This window comes from Doryrhamphus excisus, linkage group LG3 (assembly GCF_037039965.1).
Source record: "Doryrhamphus excisus strain RoL-2023G ecotype Guam linkage group LG3, RoL_Dexc_Guam_v1.1, whole genome shotgun sequence".
NCBI classification, from domain to species: domain Eukaryota; kingdom Metazoa; phylum Chordata; class Actinopteri; order Syngnathiformes; family Syngnathidae; genus Doryrhamphus; species Doryrhamphus excisus.
Window position 1 is genome coordinate 10,362,392 of NC_136359.1, and position 21,845 is coordinate 10,384,236.

The 21,845-nt window shown below is 42.2% G+C and overlaps 1 protein-coding gene across 5 annotated transcripts in view; it reads left to right on the plus strand.

The window, feature by feature from the left end:
* The window catches only part of sema6a (sema domain, transmembrane domain (TM), and cytoplasmic domain, (semaphorin) 6A), a 129,734-nt gene that overhangs the window by 92,084 nt on the left and 15,805 nt on the right, over positions 1-21,845 (plus strand). For 3 of the 5 annotated variants that reach the window (XM_058070580.2, XM_078789623.1, XM_078789622.1), the window contains exons 11-19: positions 782-913; positions 3,055-3,210; positions 5,860-6,033; positions 8,656-8,796; positions 8,873-8,947; positions 15,647-15,705; positions 17,587-17,607; positions 17,822-17,842; positions 21,603-21,785. In XM_058070580.2, coding sequence (XP_057926563.2) covers positions 782-913; positions 3,055-3,210; positions 5,860-6,033; positions 8,656-8,796; positions 8,873-8,947; positions 15,647-15,705; positions 17,587-17,607; positions 17,822-17,842; positions 21,603-21,785 — 962 coding nt within the window. The remainder of the gene's footprint in view (positions 1-781; positions 914-3,054; positions 3,211-5,859; positions 6,034-8,655; positions 8,797-8,872; positions 8,948-15,646; positions 15,706-17,586; positions 17,608-17,821; positions 17,843-21,602; positions 21,786-21,845) is intronic. The other 2 variants (XM_058070581.2, XM_058070582.2) reach the window with 2 other exon arrangements.

Here is a 21,845-nt window from a genome sequence, read left to right on the forward strand (position 1 = left end):
CTTTTTTAGACTGATAGACCCATCTAAAGATGATTTTACCTCACTTGACTCTCCTGTGCCTAGCTGTCACTGGCTGTATTTTGCAATGGCGGCAGCTAGCTACCTAGATTTATCCGTCTATCTTCTGGTCTTTGGACTCCAAATGTGACTTTTTAAAACGTTTTTAAAGTGTCACCAATGAAGTTAGTTTGGAGCTAGTTTTTGTCCCATGGGGAAGCCACAAGTGGATATCACATTCATGTGGTACATACTAACTTTTTTCAATTGTCAAAATCCTATAAAATATGTACAAATTAGTTGAAAATTCATCTTGTGTTGGAGCCTAGAATAGAAACAACATTTTTTTCCTTGACATTGGGTTCATAATGTCTGTAATCTAGTTGAAACTGCAACTAGTGCTCCAATTCATCTGAACTTTAAGTACCGGTAAACCAATGTGGTTCCCTGCGGGGTTTACAATGACTCACTGGTGAGGTATAATTGACTTTTACACCAATAAGAAGTAGGGCAGAGCTGTTAATGTTAAGCCACCGACACACAGTGATAAGACATCACATTTATTTATAACCTGTAAAATGATGTCTTCTAAAATATGGCTCAAGTTCAGTGCTATGTTCGAACGCCATGATGATATTATGATATTACATTTTAAAAATGACTTGTGAACAGTGATTTCAAATGTTTTTCTGCCTCCTGGTGATAATGTGGCCTTGGCAGAGGTGGATCTTTGATGTGTTTTCCTTCATTCATTTGGTTATGTTGTGTTTGTGTGCAATGGCAGCATTCCAGGCTCGGCAGTGTGTGCCTACGACATGGCGGAGGTGGCCAACACCTTCACAGGGCGCTTCAAAGAGCAAAAATCCCCTGACTCTACCTGGACGCCTTTTCCCGAGGAGCGGGTGCCCAAGCCAAGGTACCACTGTAGCTAATTAACTAGTATACACACACACACACACACACACACTGCAGGAATATGCAAGAACTACACAGTTGATTGCTACAAACGGAAAAAAATGTCAATTCAGTTATAGTGTAAACCCCCAAGATTGCATTATTGACTGACATTTGAAGTTGTGGTTTTCATGAATTTTTATCACCCGCCATCAAAGACAAGCTCAACATTGACAAATCATTTTACAGATAGTCGAGTCTCATCAGTCTCCTATCTAGTGCTCCCTAATTAGTCAGCAAAGAGCTCCTCCCCTCTCTTCTTGTGACAATTTACTCCAAAAACCAGAGCCGAAGTACAGTGGTTGTGCTTCTCAGCTGTGTGTGAATGGTGGTTCTTCCATTCGGCTGAAGAGGCGGTTCATCAACAGCATCTTATCGTGCGTAGGTGCGAGCTAACCCTTTGGGCGGACAAAGATCAGACAGCCACATGGCTGTTTTTCGCTGTGATTTATTTCTTTTTATGTGCTGGGAGACCAGACGGCAGGTTCAATGGCACCCATAGGTCTAGGCCCCAGCAGCAGCAGAAGGTTCCTCCATGTGTTCTCTCAGCCTTCACACGGTACTCGTAGTTAAGAAGTGTCTGTTTCCGTTCTGCTCCCCATATGTTGGCAAACATAAATGAAGTTATACATCACAGAGAAGCTTCTAGCACTTGTTACCATCTTCATCATTGAATTATGATGCAAATGCTGTCTCCTTTGTAGCATCAATTATCAATATTGATTTTATAGGTGAGATCATTTGGAAATCAACGTGAATAAATTATTTTATGCCTGTATTAACTCATTCACTACCAAAGACTTTTAGTAGTCTTTTACGTTTTTTGCGCGAGAGGCACAAAGAGGTGATGATGCAACTCTACAATACAAGAGACCACATTTGGCCAGCATCTTTTCCTTGTAAAAGATTGCAATGGAGCAACCAGGAAGTGAAAAGACTTGGAGCCATGTTGCATGAGGGAAGTTAAACAAAACAACAATTTTTGTGTTGTTAATGTTGTGGCATCATTCTTTAGCCATTATTTAGACATTTTATATAGACATATATATGCCTACATTTCTGTCAAAGTGAAAGTTACAGCCCTTTTTCTCCCCTTTTTTGTTGAGAACTGATATTTGGCTGAATCTTACTTATAGGAAAACAATTGGAGTTTAGTAGATAACATGCACTATAAGTACAATGTAGTTTCATTTTTGAGGGTTTTAAGTTCAGAAAGCTACCCACCTCTTTTTTTTAGAAAACAAAATAAAATTTCAAGAAATGATTTAAAAACAAATCATCCTTTTGCTAAGACTGTCAGGTAATGATTATTTTATGAATGTATTAATCGTACTAGTGAATTAACACTATTCAGCACCGCTGTTACTTAGACAGGAATCTTGAACTAACTTCCAGTGAGCAATGGAAGAGTGCTTTTAAGTCTGCGTTCTTCACAGGTCATCACATACTTAATGGCCCGTAATATCATATGTTTGAGTTCGTACGTTGCTGTTGCTGGGCCCGAGTGCGTGTTTGCCATCTTACCTACATTCAGTTGCCAGCTGGCTAATAGTTCTGAGAGCGGGTGTGGATTTTACGGCGTGGCGCCATATCAAAGACTTGTAAAAGTGTTTTACAAGCTCTCGGAGGTGAGATGCCTGCAAAGGGGAAGTGCTATCAAAAGCAGCTTCTATTTTACTGCCATTCTCACCTTCTCTGTGTAAAGATATCACATAGATAGAATGCCACTTGATCCTGTAAGCCAAGAGAATTGGATACCCCCGTCCTTGGTGCTGGTTAAAGCCTCTTAGACATCAGGAACATGTGCACAATATAATTAGATTTGTTATCATACAACTCTGCTGGATCATGATAATGTTTTGGATATATGAAAACAACTCAGTGAATACAATGAAGTTTAATGGCGTTTCACCAGCAAAAAGTGAAATTCCAACAGAGAAAGGGTTGGGGTCTTCCATTTGAATACTGAATTGAGGGGAACTCTTCCATCTTGGGAATCTGCAAATTGTTTGTGTAGTTTTCACATTATCCTGCTAACCGATCACAACCAAAACAATACTTTTTGCTATGTTAAACCGACTCTATTGTGTTTTCCTTTCTCAGGCCTGGCAACTGCGCCGCAACGTCATCTATGGAGAGGTACAAGGTGTCCAATGAGTTTCCCGACGACACGCTTAACTTCATCAAGATGCATCCCCTGATGGATGAGGCGGTGCCCTCCATCGCCAACCGACCATGGTTCCTCAAGACCATGGTCCGGTAAGTAATACGCACTCCAAAACACCTTGTTGTTATCTGAGCCTCTTCGGTAGCAGCACAATAATTAAGTGAAGTGCTACTCTTAGAGTCAGGCTCATTAAAACACAGCGGTGCCACACCGCGGGCCAGATGGTGACCTGTTTTTACTGTTTTTATTCTCCTACACTCAACTTCGTAATAGTGGGATAAAGACAGAGTCTAGATTTCCTTTGAGTTAAGACAATAATGTTCGAACATAAACTCAGTATTTGGAGTCAGGAGTTGACATGACCAGCAAGGTTGTATTCAACAAAGTATGTTGATGGTAACTGTTTAGAAGGATAACAATAGGTGAACCAGTGTAAAGTATTAGTTCTATAGTTCTAATGCTAAAAGTTAGGTCTCCAAGTCAAGTGCTTGTCAGAGCTGAGGCAGGCCTCACTGGTGGTACCAGCGGCGAGCAGATCAGCCACATAAAAGAATTTGTTCTGGCTTTTTGCAAGTTATCATCATCCTCATCTCACGTCTTTGCCGTGGTCTGACCTACATACTGCCAAGGCTCAGTTTAGAATATGAGCAGTTATCATCAAGGTTAGAACTGTCAGGCCTCTTTTCATCACAATTCGGTTTTACATAATCAGTGTTTTATTACATTAGAAATGAGCAGCACAGCTTCGCATGCAAGTCGGCATCAGCAGTTAAAAGCGTTACGTAAGCTGGAAAAGAAGCATGTCGTGGAGGCATATGCAGCGAGGAGAGGGAGCTCTTTTATGATACCTGTCAGCGTCTCTTTGTGGAATACTAAATTTAGGATCAGGAAGTCAACTGGAAACTTGCAGTACGAGAGTTTGAGCCCCCTTCCACCCTGACATCTTACCATGCAGATTTTGGGTCCTGGGACCTGTGCTGGCTGAGCAGGATAAACAAAGAAGGAGATACACTAAAGACGCTCCTATCGATGAAAACAACAAAACATGTCCTTGAGATTCTCGTCTTCGCTCTCCCAAATCAAATCCCACTGATGCCAGCCTTGGCTCCCTCGCTGATGCTTGAATACATCACAACCACATTTACTCTTCATACCATTGTTAGTGTTGATTTGATAAAGCTAGGCCTAGTGGCTGAAACGCACAATGAAGGGGCTGTGGTCATCATTCTAAATTGAAATTAACATTTATTAACATGTCTGTCTGTTTTTAACAGAATATACATTTTCCAAGTACAGTTTTCCCTCATTTATCGCGGGGCATAGGTTGCCAAAATGGCTCGCAATAAGTGAAATTCACAAAGTGGCCAACTTTATTTGTTTACAATTATGATGAATGTTTTAAGGCTAGAAAACCCCTCATAATACATTTTATACGTTTTTATACGTTTTATACATTTTCTCACATTTCTCTCTTGTTTAAACACTCTCAAAATTCAAATTTCATTAGAATTTTAATGTGTAATCTCTTAGACCTCTGATGTGCCATTCAACTGTAACGTTTTTAAGTCCTTGTTAAAACATATTGCTTCTGTTGTACTAATGCTGTTTTACTCATCCTGGTAGTCCTCCAAGGTTCGTTTGGAGAATGCCATAATGGCGCCCTGGCGATCAGTTAACTATGATCATAGCAAACAGGAAACACAGCAGTGGTTGAGGAAGGACATTGATTGACAATCACAATGCAGAACCCTTATCCAATCATGACTGTTGTAGATGGCGATACATGACGAACTTGACATATCTGGACACGCCTTGAAAGCTTGCATGAGTATACAACACCCTCTACTGGTTAGCAGTAGTAATCCAATAACACTACAAGGACGCAACGCACATTCATACGCTGTTAAAAAAATACGCTAAATTGCACTTTAGCAACCCACGAAGCAGCGAATTACCAAACGGTGAACCACACTGTACACACATGTGCAGCTGCATTTGTAAGCCCACACATCATCCGATTTGTTTTAATTCAATTGAAACCTCATGAAACACGCATTTGCATAATACAGGTTACAGTAATTAGCATACTCAAGTATTTTGTACATATCCATTGGAAGAGAGGCAAAGGTGATGCTTATTTGGATCTTTCTCCTTGCAGGAGTCATTTGACTTTTTTTTTTTTTTTTTTGACACAATCAAAGAGATTATTTGGGCCCTGCTGTTACAAATCCTCTTTGAGACATTTGAGTTGCCTGATGAAAGGCAGGCTGATTGATCTAGCTAGTGCTAAATGAACTCCACACGCCATCTCTGAAATTGGCTCAGGGGAAAAGAGGTGAGCGGTGAAAACCTGCAACTTTTATTCCCTGTTGGGATTGAACTTTGTTTTATCTCACAATTTTCTATATGTTGCCAAATGAAGTCTTGTGTGCTTTGATTGTGGTGAGAAAAAACCTTGTTCGAACCAACTGGCACATGAATGCTTTGCATGTGTGCATGGGAGCCAAGATATTAATGATAACCGCCACCTTTCATCATAGAAATTAATACAAAGACTTCACAAAGTCTACACACTGGTGCAAAAAACATGACATTTAACAAATGTCCGAAATGACAAAATAGAAATAAACAGAAAACTTGAAATAACACTTGAAATAGCCCACAAAGTCATAAAAAGCGTGTTGGTGTGAAAGCAAACCCCCTAAGTCCCAAACCGAAAGTGTCTGTATTTTGTGTTTCAGCTATCGTCTGACACGCATTGCGGTGGACAGTGCTGCCGGCCCCCATAAGAACCACACTGTGGTCTTCCTAGGATCTGAGAAAGGCATCATCCTCAAGTTCCTCGCTAAGATGAACAACGGCTTCCTCAACGACAGTTTGTTCCTGGAGGAGCTGAACGTCTACAATCCTGACAAGTACGTCTCCTACCTTTAAGCATCTTGCAAACACATGGATACCGTTTTTTTAAATAGTGTTCATATATCATTTCACATACATAAAGTATAACATAGCCCCTGACCCAAGTTCTACAGTAGATCCAGCCAAGCAGATGGCTACTCTATCATTTGAAAGAGTTTCATCAGGTTACACTCTGCCCAACCACAGCTCTTAAATTAAAGACATCAACCCCCGAGGCTCTGGAGAACGTAGCGTTGTGGTCGGTGACCACAGCAGAGCCCAGCTCCTCCAAAAAACTCATGGCTGATTAAAGGAAACACACATGCACACACTCCCATTGAGGTCTGTCTTCAGAGCCAGGCACGGTGAGATGGCTCTAATACATGACATGGCTGCCAGTGCATTCACAGATGTCTCTGTGTGTTGTGTATGGCCGCTGAGAGAATGAAGCGCCATTGTGTATTCGGCATATGAAAGTCAAATCCAACCACATTTTGACTCAGCCAAGGCAAATGTTTAGTGGTGGGGTAATGGTTGCGGATGAATGACCAGCAGCGCTCGCAGGGGGAGGGGGAGAAATAACAGAGGCAAACATCATAGAGAAGTCATGGAAATAAGTAGCGTGTATTATTCTCTTGGGCTATTTTTAAAACATTTTCCCCAGTTCAAGGTTACAAAAAAAATTTCAGTCCACATATTTTTTTAACTGTATGGCCAATCGGAAGCCTGAAGAAAGTCATTTCTGGAAAAGTGACTATAACAACTATCATTATGTTACTACTTTGAAAATGGCCTTCAGTAGAACAGACCTTAACCGAGGCTGAACAGTCAAGTCCCAGCATGTCTATTTGACTCATTTGATTAAACATCATGACATACTAGCAATACTATTCCAAGCCTCACAGCTAGGAGACCCGAGTTCAATTCCACCCTCGGCCATCTCTGTGTGACATTTGCATGTTTCCCCCTGTGCATGCATGGGTTTTCTCCGGGTACTCCGGTTTCCTCCCACATTCCAAAAACATGCTAGGTTAATTGGCGACTCCAAATTGTCCATAGGTATGAATGTGAGTGTGAACGGTTGTTTGTCTATATGTGCCCTGTGATTGGCTGGCAACAAGTCCAGGGTGGACCCCGCCTCTTGCCTTGGATAGGCTCCAGCCCCCCCCCTCGGCGACCCTCGTGAGGATAAGTGGTAGAAAATGAATGAATTAAATTCACTAACTTTTTCTAGTTACATTATGCCTTTTTGCTCTATTTTCCACTTTTGCTGGGTTTTGGTTTTATTCAATGAGCAACGTTCCACAGGTGGCTCCTTGGCCACTTTTTGGACACCTAGAGCCAGACTATCTCGGTTTCTTTGGCAGGCGATTGAGGAGTGCCCAAGCTCTGCCTTCTTGGTGCCATCACTGCAAGAGGTTGGGCTGCATTGTGGAGGGGTTTACTATGCAGCTTTCAGACTGGCATTGCACTGCGGTGCTTATATACGTACAATTGAAGGTGTGCACGGTAAACATTTCAAGCAAGAAACACTTCCTGACTTTCACTTTCACTAAATATAGCAACCATATCACCAAATCATCAGAGATTAAGCCCTAATCCAGATGGCAAAAAGCAAATATAAAGTCCATAATGTGGACATTTAGCCAGACCTGCACCAAAATATTACCGTGGCTTATCCTTAGATTGCCTGCCACCCCGTCTGTCAAAATTCATGGAAATCTTATTTTGTTATGAGGAAGGGAAGCAGTTTGCCCGAACTTGACGGAGGTTAGCTTCCAACATACTGCTGCCATGTGACGAGCCTTATGGAAGGGATGAAGGGCAGGCTCTGCCTCCTTCCCTTCCTCTCTCCTCTCTGTGTCTCCTTCCTGTATGTGGCCTTCTTTCTCTCACCGCGCTGCTCCCCCGGCTAGCTGAGCAGCAGTCGGCCATGGGCCATCTGGCATCACTCGAGTACAGTAAGTGACTTTGCCCGCCTTCTACCCTCTGGCTGGCGTTAGCTGGATCAGCACGGACCTGATTGCCGAGCATTACCCAGTGTAGATGGACTCTAAGCCCTAATTGAGAATGTTAATGCGGCACAGAAACACTACAAACGGGGGTGGGGAGGGGGGATTAATCCCAGGATGGAGGAGAGGAAAGGCTGGAGAGAAGGGATAGAAAGAAAGATGCCGAGCACGCCCAAAGGGATTACAGTGCTCTCCTATGGGGCCGAGCAGACAAAGACTAGCAGGGACAGAGGCTGTGGATGGTTGTGGGGGGGTGGATGGTGTTAGTGGATTTGATAGTAAAGTACAGTGTTATTTGCTGACTGCTCACTGTGGCCATCTGTTGTATCAGTATCACCCTGTTCTTTATCTTCCCCAATGCCCCATTCCACCCGTGACCTCATGTTCTTGATTCCAGCATTATCTCATCTCAACCTCAGAGTTTGCTCCTTTGCCAGGTTTTAATAGTAGCCACTTTTAGCACCTTAAAAGAGTCAGTTTTATCCCCTATACAACAGTTTAGTTTCTAAAGCAAATTAGCACCTATTCATTGGGGTGTCCTGAAACATAGTTTCACTTCTGATACAATTCACGTACTGGAGACTTACCTATTCATTCTCAGCCTGTCATCTCTTTTCCTTCTTGTAGATGCAGTATAGACGGCGCTGAGGACAAGCGTATTGTCAGCATGCAGATCGACGGCAAAGGTCGCACCCTGTGGGTTGCGTTCACCTCCTGTGTGGTCAAAGTGCCGCTGTCTCGCTGTGAAAGACACGGGAGATGCAAGAAGTAAGTTTGATAGCCACAACAGTCTCATGCTTTCACCTCAACAACAAGTGTGTGATGTGTTTTGTGTGTTGCTCAGGTCCTGCATTGCCTCCAGGGATCCTTACTGTGGTTGGGTGGCAGAAGGAGCCTGCAGACAAGTGGTTGACACCAAGTAAGTCGCTGCAGTCACACTGTTTAATAAGCAATGGCTGAGAAAGGGCGACCAGATCTTTAAGTAGAGAATTGGCCCTTTCCCACTGCATGTTAATGTTCCGCTCGTATGCAAATTAGACTTTTTAATGATGTTCCGACACTAATATGCGTCCCTAGAGCCAGTTTATGAGCATCAAACGTGAGGAAAATCTATCATCTCCCTATCTATCATCATGCCCCACTTTTAAGAAGAGAGACACTCAAATGTTGGCTTTTGAAGTTGCAGGTTTTCATGACGCCATTAAGGAAAAACGTCCTTCCTCTTGGACATGATGGCACCTCTAACCTGCACCTAGTTAGAAAAGGACAACCATCTATACAGTTTTTGTACAGCTTTTCATCGTTAGGGTCACGGGTTGGACCCGGTTGGACAACCAGGACAATTTAAAGTCACCCCGTTAGCCAAAGATGCATGTTTTGGGGACACACAAGATGAGACACTGCACTAGTTTGGTGTCTACGATAACAAGATTTTTATGTTTTATTTAACCGCAATACAAAACAAGACACGGAATAAGATTGTATTGTCACTCCACAATACAATTTGGGGTTGATTGTACTGTAATGTACTATATTGTAAAGACTGTAATTTCTAGACCAAAAATGATGTGAAGTGATGTTTTAAGAGCACTTAAAGTACCTTGAAGGTAGCAAAGCACCATACAAGTGTAGCCTTTAACCACAGACCACTTCACTCCACTTCTCTCTTTTTCTTTCCTTTTTTTTTTGGAGTTGCTATGGCGATGAATGTACATTTATTTTGAAGGTTGCCTGTACAAATATCAACACTCAAATGACTTGATGCACTTATTGAGGAAAGCATGGGGATTTTTTTGTGGCAATTAAATGGGCCATCAGTATCAACATAGCCAATAAAAAAATTATAGTTGTGGCATAAATGTTTCATATTTAATGGATTATTCAGGATATTTGTTTGAAGATTTTTTTGGGGGGAAAATCGATCAATCCCATCTCTCCCTCCAGCTTCTCACAAGTGGTGCGTGCAATAGACAGATGGAAATAATTTAACATTAATATGAGAGTGAAAGTTCAAGCTGGAAGAAATACTGTACTTTATAACCAACCTCCATTTTAGGCTTAACGAGTATGTTGGTCCAGTGCATTTGAAGGTAATCCCTGCAAGAGTATAAGGCCATACAAGTGTTTTACAAGTTTTTCCAATCCGACGTTCCACCTTTTTGTAATGCCTGGTAGCCTTCATCTGTGGATTTGACATGTCGCTGAGCTTTCTAATTTTATGGTGTGTAAGTACAATTTCCCTCTGCTGCATAGGCTATTGGAGGTCTGAATGGAAGGAAAGTGCTGTATGCCGCCCGACTGGGGGTTGGCTGCTTAGCCCAGGCAACACTTGATGGTCACGCTGACTAAAATTTTGTGGCTGTAGCTTGGACACAGAGCTCGACTATACTCTTTGAGCAAACAGCACATGGAGCTTTGTGGCGAGGAAGAACATTTTATACATGAAGTCATAACAAAAGGACTGGCATTTGAATGAATGTGATCCCCATGCTGCAAAATGATGAGCCAAAAGTCGCATCCATCCTGTTATTATTTTGCAAAGAGAGCTGGGGAACCCCTTTGATTGAGTTCCAAGGAGCCAGCTAAGCGTGTGCATGGTCTATCTATCTAGACATAATAGCGTAAGATACAGTAGATTGGATAGATAGATGGGAAATTCAGCTTTTTTTTGTAGCGCACACAATTCATTCATTCATTTATTTTCTACCGCTTATCCTCACGAGGGTCGCGGCCGTGCTGGAGCCTATCCCAGCTGTCTTCGGGCGAGAGGTGGGGTACACCCTGGACTGGTGGCCAGCCAATCACAGGGCACATATAGACAAACAACCATTCACACTCACATTCATACCTATGGACAATTTGGAGTCACCAATTAACCTAGCATGTTTTTGGGAGGAAACCGGAGTACCCGGAGAAAACCCACGCATGCACGAGGAGAACATGTAAACTCCACACAGAGATGGCCATGGGTGGAATCGAACTCTGGTCTCGTAGCTGTGTGGCCTACGTGCTAACCACACAACCGTCGTGCAGCCAGCTCACACAATAAATACTAAAAATGTTAACAATAAAACCAGGATGAGTGGATCTTATGAGTTCTGTTAAACAACCGAATTGCGCAGGCAGATGGTAAATAGTCTGAGCCTGTGCAATTTCGGCCAGGTAACACCTATGTGTGCAGGTAGCACAAACTTGTAATATTACACGATTCCCCGCAGTAGAAGCGTCAGTCAGCAGTGCGAGACAGCAGCCTCCGGCGTTGATATGTTTGTTTTTAATACACACAACAGCCCACCAACACCAACAAGCTCTCTGTGGTGTATCCAGGTGTCATCACATTCTGTCTCTCTGTGCAATCCTTAACCCGACCCCCCTTGAGGTGTTTTGTTGAGTATGAAGGCACTGACCAGCTGTCAGTATTGAAGAGTTATATCTCGCCTCGTTTCTTCCCTTTCTCTGTCCGTAAAGTGTTCTCACAAGAATTCAGTAGGAAATCACTAAAAAGGATCGGAAAGTAATGGATTATGCACATGTACAAATCCCGCTTTGGCAGACATGCAACAAAAACCAGAAAAGCACAGTATTTTGCCAGTTATTATTAAAAAGCGATATCGTTAGTTTATCCTTTTTTCACGTACATACAGTAGATATACTGTATATTGAAAAGTGAGACCACAATAATAAGTTCACAAGCTCATAACCTGTATTCAACTCAACTGAAAAGCAAACAAATCTGTTTGCAAAAACTGCCGTGTGTTCACTTTCTGTAGCCATCTACTTCCTGTTTCCCCTAACATTTTCTGTCTCTCTGGCTTGCACACGCGTCCTCCTCTTTTTTCTACTTCCATCTGTCTTTTCCCATGTTAGAGTTATGCCTCAAATACAAGCAGCTTGTAAGCTGCAATATGGCCTCCAGTCACCAGCCCACCCCACCATTGGTCCCTTCACGTGATCTCATATGATTTTGCAGTTGATATGATGCAAACAGTATGTACAAGGGGAACTGAACTTTTTTTTTGGGGTGGGGGGGGATTTGCCCATCATTCACAATCCTTATGTGAAACATGAACACATATTTATTTCCCTTTTTCTGTTTATTATAACGCAAGAAAACAAGTTAATATGAGCTAGCTGACAATGCACATGAGGCAATGAGCGTTTAGCGAGGCATCGTGTTAGTTCACAAGATTGAAAAAAATTTCATGTTAGCTGCTACAATAATAATATTGCTGTAGCTGGTTTTTGTGTGTAGCATCAAAATAGGTATTTACCATGGCATCCGTTGTTAGCTAGCTCATATTAACTCGTTTTCTCGGGCTAGGAAAGAAATAAATGTTCATGTTTCACCTAAGGATTGTAAATGATTCCCCCCAAAATTGCAATTCCCCTTTAGGCTTTAGTAACTGTACTTGTATAGCAAATGAAAGCCAGGAATTCCAAATGGGCGACTGCTAATTCTTATTGATCAATTACCTTCTGGTGTGAATATTTGACAAAAACACACCTGATATAATCCCTGCTCTGAGCGTCCTAATTCCTTCCTGTGCTACTACATCACACCTCACATACAAATCACCAATGAGTCAGTGTAACCTCCTCTAATGTACGGTAGAGATTGATTTAAATATGCATGATCTTAACCCCCAGCTGAACTGTCTGCAGTGCGGTAGCAAGTTGCTGTGAATGACGCAGCCACTACGTTTACTTTCACATGTGTTACATCACAGTCAGATTCTGATGTTGATCATAATAAGGTAGATATGATTTGAAATGTAGAGGTTATCAGTGTTTTGGTTGGAACTAGTGGGTGGTGGTCCATCAGATCCAAAAGGGGGCGCTTGGTGGAATAAACTTGTTATTTCTTGACTAATTCGGGGATTAAATAGAACCATTTACACATATATTACATTTCTAGTGTGCTTCTGACAAACTGTGTTCCTGCCAGCTCTCCGTGACCTTTTATAGCTGTGTGAGGCCTTGTCAACACGGAGCAGGGTGTTTTGTAAAACCACCTATCTCCACCTCTACATTTATGAAAAAAATGGTGTCCACATGTAACCACATAAATGCGACTAACACCGACAACAACAACAGTGAGGACTGTGACATTCAGACATTGTCGCACCATTCATCCAGGAGGATGACTCCCACCAACGTTCAGCGCTTTAATAATAGCTACAACCAATGCAGTTCTGTGGGCATCCATGTTGTTTCCGATGTAAACACAGGTCACATGTGTGACGTCACAGTATACTTTGTCACATGAAACGTAAAACTCCGGTTATTTGCCTTTTGTTATTTGGTTATTTGAATTTTTTCAAAATCTACACTTTAGCCGGAGGCTTTGAAAACGTTCGTTTTTAGTGCCAGATATCTGTGGGCTCGTGTGGATGATGACGGCAAAATAACTTCCATCAGATACACACCTACGTGTGGACAGGGCCTTGGTCAGAAAACCAGGCTGAAGTTTTCATATGTTTAACATTGGGGCACATATCCTGAAGTATGTATTTCTAAAGGTTTATGTTGTTTAAACCAAAGAGCCCCACAAAAATGGCATTTTTATGTCAAGACGAAAAGAAAAACATGCTTTTTAATCCACAGACACATAAAATGATGCCCCACAAAGTTTGCCTCGCAACAAATGACTAGTAGTTATTTTTCCATATAACACTATGCCACTGGTGCTGTCCAAGAAAAACCCTATACTGAACATTATGGTGTATGTTATATTTTTTTGCGTCGTAAAGCACGTTGCTTAAATGTAAAATGTTTTTTTTTTCATCAAAAGAAAAATGGTACACATGCAGCTCCAAATTTAATGATTTTTGTACAATACAAAGAAATCGATCCCCACCTAGTAGTACCTCACTTTTTTTTTCATTGATACCACAGATCCTGTCCAACATGCTGGTATACATGGTTTATTCCTTTACTGGACTGGGGTAACATATAATTAAGCCTTAAGCATTCATTCATTCATTTTCTATACCGCTTATCCTCACTAGGGATGCGAGGGTGCTGGAGCCTATCCCAGCTGACTTTGGGCAAGAGGCGGGGTACACCCTGGACTGGTGGCCAGCCAATCACAGGGCACATATAGACAAACAACCATTCACACTCACATTCATACCTATGGACAATTTGGAGTCGCCAATTAACCTAGCATGTTTTTGGAATGTGGGAGGAAACCGGAGTACCCGGAGAAAACCCATGCACAAACGTGGAGAACATGCAAACTCCGCACAGAGATGGCCGAGGGGAGAATCAAACCCAGGTCTCCTAACTGTGTGGCCTATGCACTAACCACTCACACAGTGCGTATCGTCAAATTTTATGAAAATGCACAATATTATATTTTGCTCGTTTTTCTGATCATAAGTAAAAACTCACATACCATGAGGCATGTATGGCCAAATTGTATGACTTTTGGGAGGAGATTTGGACGTGCTTTTCTTGAACAGCGACGTAGTGATTGTGTCTTACAAATAGACATAGAAATAGACTTTCTTTATTGTCATTGCACAATAACACAGCAGTGAAATTGCCAACGAAATGTCGTTGCCTGGCTTCCGTGTAATAATAAATAATAAGTAATAATGTGGAGAATAAGTAGATTACGTCAAATATGAACAACAATGTACAGCGTAAACAGTAATTTGTACAAATAATTTAGAATAAATAACAACAATTTAAAGTTTTGGTTGTGCGTGTGGGCAGGTAGAGGGGCTTATTTGGCATTGAGCAGTCTGATGGCCTAATAGCCTAAAGTATGTTTGATTTCAGCCGAAGAAAAGCCTTAAATATGTGGCACCGATGCTCAGAGGGGGTAAGGGTTTACAGTAACTGTGAAGAAATTTGGTGCTTGATAAAAAAAAATTGGTGGCACTGCATTTGGGCTGAGAAATTATTATTATGTTTCAAAGAGTAATTGATTAGTCTTTGTTGAATCTTTTCTCGGTGGGGCTTACACATTTTCTACAACAGGGATTGGGGGTGGTCGATGCAATTTTTGGAGGGTTTGAGAAAGTATCTTCATGCCGTAATTGTAACCAGTGGTGGGTGAGGAAGGCTGTCATGCGTGACTAGCGATCCCACTTGACAGTTGGTCCGCTCTGTTTCACAGATCTGCTGCCTGCTTGGTGGTCTTTCAGGCTGAAAACAGGTCTGTGTGCAGATTGTGTAGCAGAAAATAGCATCTCTAAAACTCTCTCGCCCCTTGTGTGTCATGTGATGGCTCTCACAGGGCCCGGTTACACCTCAGCGCTCAGGGCTCAAAGCATGTGATTGGGAAGCATATGAGAAATAGGGGAAAGGTCTCGTAGAATAGTCATTGCACTAAAATAACACATAAATCTGTTGGTATCACCACAACCATGCCAGTTATAGATTTTTCTTCCTGCATCATAACCTCTGTCTTGAGACCTTCAGGGTGCCTTCTAGGTGTTCTTTAATGGCGTTCCAGTTGAAGGCGTCCCGCAGGCTCCTTCTGAGAAATACGCCGCTTCGAAGGATGCTTTTCGTTGTTTGTTGTTTTCCTGAATCTTTGTAACTCGGTTCGACGTGTCGGCTTTGGCCCGCTTCCCGCTGCTGACCATGATGTCTCTGTTCCCTGCAGATCAGCCTTTGAGCAGGACGTGGAGCATGGTAACACAGATGGCCTGGGAGACTGCCAAAGTAAGCAGGCCCTTTTCGCTCACGTCTTTCCTTTTCACTACCATCCCGTAACACACACGCACACGCACACACACACACACAGTGCAACCATCTCTCTCTGCTAACTCGATCTAATGTTTCCGTGTTCGCTGCCGTCACCTTTTCCCTCCACCCATCTGTTCCGCCCTCACAATCCTCTCTTTCAGCATCTTCCATCCATCTGCCCCATTCGCCTCTCATTCCCTCCTGCATCTTTACTCCCCCCGGTCAGTGGACTTCTGTACCCTGTGGCGCAAAGACTGTCTTCCTTCTTGCAAACTGTCACATAAACATTCAGCGCCACAGTGGGGAAAAAGGACTTTACACATTTTAGGAGTACAAAACAGGCCACAGAACTCTCAACCCAATCACCCTTTGGTCAGAAGTTGACTTGAATTGTCAGCTGTTATACACTTGCTATTCAATGTGTGGTCATTAGAATGTAGTGGAAATGTCTTCAATGTCTTAGTAGGTTCTGAAATGAATGTTTTTACAGCGACATAAATAAAGTCCCGCCACAAAACACTCCATAAATATGGTGGACATGGGGTTAGCCAATCTACGTCATTTAGAGCATGCAATAGAGAATAATGAGGAATCAGTGAAGAAAAGTTCCCTCTCTCACTAGGAACTAAAAAGCTATTCATTTTGCCTGTAAACACATCTCAAGTTTGCAGATATGAAAAATGTGTTTTTATTTTTCTCAAGCTGCTATGCCTCCCTACTCACCGAAAAACATGCTGCTCACCTTGGTCTGTTTACTCTCTCACTGTAGGAAAGAAAAATCTATATATTTTGCCTTTAAACTGAGGAGAGGGGAAATTTGGTCTCAATCAGGGGTGGGCAAACTACGGCCTGGGGGCCCACTATGCATTTGAGTCTGGCCCGCTAGTTGCTTTCTAAGTATTCCAACTTTTAACATGGCAACATGACTTGCAAGTCAGATGTCTTATTTAGTAAAAAAAAACAAAAACAACAACAAAACTGTAAAATTAAATGACGTAGTTAGATGTAGTTCGATGTTTAAAGTGCTCCTGACAAAAGGGACATGAGAACATACAGCTGATAGTATAACATTTTTACAGATAAAATTAGACAAATAATTCAAGGAAAATTATAAGCATAAAATAGTGTGTGTGCATTTTAAATACATTTTAAAATTTTCTGGACTATAAGTCGCTTCGGAGTATAAGTCGCACAAGGTCAAAAATGCATAATTAGGTAGAAAAAAAAATACATAAGTCGCACTGGAGTGTAAGTCGCATTTTTTGCAGGCAATTTATTTTCCAAACTACTTGACCAAAACAGACATTACATCATCTTGGAAGGCAAGTTCTAACAAGAATAGAGAACAGGCTGAATAGGTGTAAGATATGCTAACACAATGGTTATTCAGCTACATGAAAAATAAACATGAACAGAAAAGGTGTCCAGTGTTTATGTAACATAAACAGTTTTTTTCATTTATAAGTCGCGCTGGAGTATAAGTCGCAGGAATAAGCCAACCTATGAAAAAAGGGCGACGTATAGTCCGGAAAATACGGCATACGTATGTTCTGGCCCCCTGGACAATTTTGTTAACGAGTCAAAATATTTGTCCAACCCTAGTCTAGATTATGCTGTAAGTTAGCAGGATTCTTAGGAATGGCACTAGCAGATGAGCATATTCAAAATAAAAATAAGAAAGGGGAATATTAAATAGAAAGGATGTCAATACTTTGAGCTGGAAGTGTTTATATAATTGTCCATTTCACATATGAAGTTAGTACCTTTAAGAAACTCTTTATAATGTCTTTGAGGGTGTGAAAGCTCTTAATTTCATGCCATAATGTACTTTTTCTTTATCCCTTCTTCTACTTTCAGATACGTTTGTGGCACTGAATGGTAAGTACCCCACATTTACCGTTAAAAAAAAGGCAATCAAATAAGCGAGAGACAGATTTTATCCCCAATACGCTGTTCAAGTCCAGCCACACCCCTTCATCTCCTCATTGAATTGTTCCCTCTCAGGGAAATGAAAACTCCTCCCACTTGTAAAGACGGGGTTATTAACGAGCGGATGTTTCACTGAATTTATGTCATTCCTTCTTTTTGATAGACGTTCCTTCCAGTTATAAAGGTAATGAAACACTCAATCATGGCCAGTCCATTTCACCCCCCACCACCACCAACTTGTAGCAGCCACCCCCCCCCCTTTGGTGGTCCCTCTAAAGGAATTAGAAATAGGAGCATCTTTAATCGTGATTCTGTCATCCCCTATGTTAACACCCTCCCTCCCCTCGTAAACCCCTCAGCAAATGCATTGATTAGCCCTGACCTTTGCATCACTTATGAGCTGGATCTGTTTGTTGCTGGTTGAAGGCCCTGATGGCCCAGGAGCACATCAACAGAGAGGAGAAAAGATGTCTGAAAATGATGACATCTCCCATCAGATCATATCATTACGAAGAAACAAGACATAATGCAAACAGACATTACAACATGAGCGGATGTCCACAACAACATCCACAGTATCGGTGTTCAAAGTCTGACCCGACGGCCATTTGGGGATTGCAGCTTGTTTCTTCTGGGCCCACTAATATTATGATAATGCAAAAATAATATTCACCATGACCGGAATCCGACCGACATATTATGACCGCTAAAAGATAATAATGCTCCATTTTGGCTGACACCGTTAGCAGGACATAATGATGACTGTTTGTGTACTGTAGTGTTGTGGCCCATTTGAAACATTTACTCATTGTTTTTTAGCAACAATAAAACATTTTCAACTATTGTACAAGCGTAAAAAGGAAGTTAACCACTGTCAAAAGTACTCATTGTCCATAACAAGATGCTTTAAAGTGTGTTGTACTAGTATTAAAATACTAGTGTTAGACAAATAGATTTTTAGGCTTGTGTGATTGACATAAGAGCTGCACGGTGTACGAGTGGTTAGCGCGCAGGTCTCACAGCTAGGAGGCCCGAGTTAAATTCCACCCCCGGCCATCTCTGTGTGGAGTTTGCATGTTCTCCCCATGCATGTGTGGGTTTTCTCCGGGTACTCCGGTTTCCTCCCACATTCCAAAAACATGCTAGGTTAATTGGCGACTCCAAATTGTCCATAGGTATGAATGTGAGTGTGAATGGTTGTTTGTCTATATGTGCCCTGTGGTTGGCTGGCGACCAGTCCAGGGTGGACCCCGCCTCTCACCCAAAGACAGCTAGGATAGGCTCCAGCACATCGCGACCCTCGTTAGTATAAGCGGTAGAAAATATATTCAGTTCATTTAGAGCTGCTAATACATTCATATATATATATATAATCAACAAAAATTGGTATGTTTCAGACTGGTGATTATGATTTTTAGCTGTGATTAATCTGATTGAAATTTTTCATCAATTGACAGATCTTATAACAGTCTTAACTTTAAAAATGAATGACTGAGATTGTGTTGCAGATTTTATCATCCTTAATTGTCATTCAAGTGTGGAGGGAAGGTGACATAAAAGTAAGAAAACAGCCAATCATGACTGGAAGAACTGTACCAATAAATAAATACAAAGGTTCGTCATGTCATGCATTACAATTTTGCCCTGCGATTGGCTGGCAACCAGTCCAAAGACAGCTGGGATAGGCTCCAGCATACCCCGCGACCCTAGTGAGGATCAGTGGCATAGTAAATAGATGGATGGATAGACATTGTTATGTGTCCCACAAGTGTGAAAAGAACAATTACAATGAACACAACACATATGGTGACGCCGGAGTCTTACCACATTGTGAGTTCTCTTGCTCTATAGTACTTCTAATCCATATGCAATTACAAGAATATTTTTATGATGTCATCCCAGCCCTTCTTCCTCACCCTCCAATGGGGAGGTAACCCCACTGTGATTCTCCCTGTTGCTAGAGGTCAAGGGGCATGGAAATATCGTCAGGTTGTGCCCTAATAAACACATAAATGACATGCATACTGTACATCCACACAAAGAACAATGGCCTGCCTCAGTAACTATGTCAATGCTTGATACGGATTTGTAGATACAGTAAATAAAGGCCTCCTCTCCGCTCTCCACTTCTTTATTCCAGCCGAGACGTTGTCGCCTGGCTTTTAATCTGCAGATAGCGGGAAAAAAAAGAAGTTTATGGCTTTTTTTTATCCATGGAGAAGCTCCGAGGCTCTCTCTCTCTTCTCTCTACATATATATGTGTGTCATCTGCCTGAATTGCACTTCCCCTGGCGGTGGGGGGATGAATTATAAAATAGGCCTGTCACACTAATCTCTCAGCCTTGGGCCAATAGTTAAATAAATCATTTTAATGATTGCCATGCCACACGGAGGAGGCTCTGGGTGGTGTGGTGAGGGTGTGTGCTAGTTTACCAGCAGCCTCAGTGTTGTCCCCACCATCCTTGGAATGACACCTCCTCCCTCTTTAAACACAAGAATAAACACATAGTGAAACACATCTGCTGGTGCACACACACACACACACACACACACACACACTACGCTCACACACTGCTGTCATCTCCGTGTTAAGAGCGTGTAAAAATGAGTGAGCTGAGCCCCACAAAGGCTTCATTCTATTAAGTGAAATGTGTGGCGCCCATGCCAAATTGAGGAGGACGGCCTAAGTGGGCACCTAGGATGCTAATGTGATTTGGGTGGTTGGAAAGTAAACAAGCTCAGATTTGCTTGTTTACTTTTCTTGTATTCATGCATAAATAGGACTAGAATCTCTACATCAGATCAGCAGCCAATAGATTCATTTGCATATTTTGCCGGTTACTAACAATATGCAGGGGAACATCTAAAGTCAAATCCTTGACTTCCAAGTTAATTAATTAAACAAAAATGTAAAGTGAATTAATTAATCCCAGACTCAAGTTCCATTCCCTGATCTATGGTTATCACCACAATTTTCCTATTACTAGTAGCGCAGTCACTAATAACTAAATCAAGCATATTTTACCCTGAAATTTAGTTTGTACTTAAACATTTTCTGTCCGTTAACCTTTTGGTCGTGTCGTATTACTATTATTTCGACCTCTGCTAAGCCACATACTCACTCAAAACACGTTTATTACTATTTTTACTTTTCATGTCATGTTGGCAAAATAGAAAGTACAATGCAAAAGTGTTGCAAAAATGTCCATCCATCCCTTTTCTATGGCGCTTCTATGGGATGGGGGTATGTTGGAGCCTATCCCAGCTGTCTTCAGACGAGAGGCGGGGTACACCCTGCACTGGTCGCCAGCCAATCACAGGGCACATATAGACAAACAACCATTCACACTCACATTCATACCTGTGGACAATTTGGAGTCACCAATTAACCTAGCATGTTTTTGGAATGTGGGAGGAAACCGGAGTACCCGGAGAAAACCCACACACACATGGGAAGAACATGCAAACTCCATACAGAGATGCCCAAGCGGGGAATTGAACCTCGGGTCTCCTAGTTGTGTGGCCTGTGCGCTAACCACTCTCCACCGTGAGTGGAAAATGTTAGATGTTATACAGAATCACACAGGTTTTTAAAAAGAAGGTGAGTTTAGAAGCGCTTTTATGGCTTTCCTTAAAAGCAGCTCGACAGGTGCGCGTTGAGAAAGAGAGCCAGTCTGTCATCCTTCATATATCAAAGGTTTCACCCTCTGGTGATAGTGGAGAAATGTGATTATATTCTGACAGGCCCGATTGAGCTTGACATGTCAGTCACAACAAGAGGAAGGTGGACAAGAAGGACGTGACAATGCTGAGAGACACTTTTACTAATGAGTTGCTCACCGTGTCTCCGGGGAATAAAGACTTCCCAGGGAATTACGCGTGTGTGTCACCCACTCCGTACCGATACCCTTTTCCTTTTGTTAACCTGTCTTGTTGTCCGGCAGGCCGCCTTCACCATCACCATCACCACCATACCCTCTCACTCCCCACCCCGGCCCTACCTGAGGCCGCCGAGGGCCCCCTGGGGCGGGGCCGCATGGTGGAGCGCAAGGATCCCCCTATGAGCTCAGACAAAGGGGAGGATCCCTACATGGCCGTGCCCTCTCAGACTCAGCCCGAAGTTGATGGTAAGCCTTGGAACGCAACAAAACGGGGTTGGTCCACTGTCACTTGTGGCAGGGGTGGGA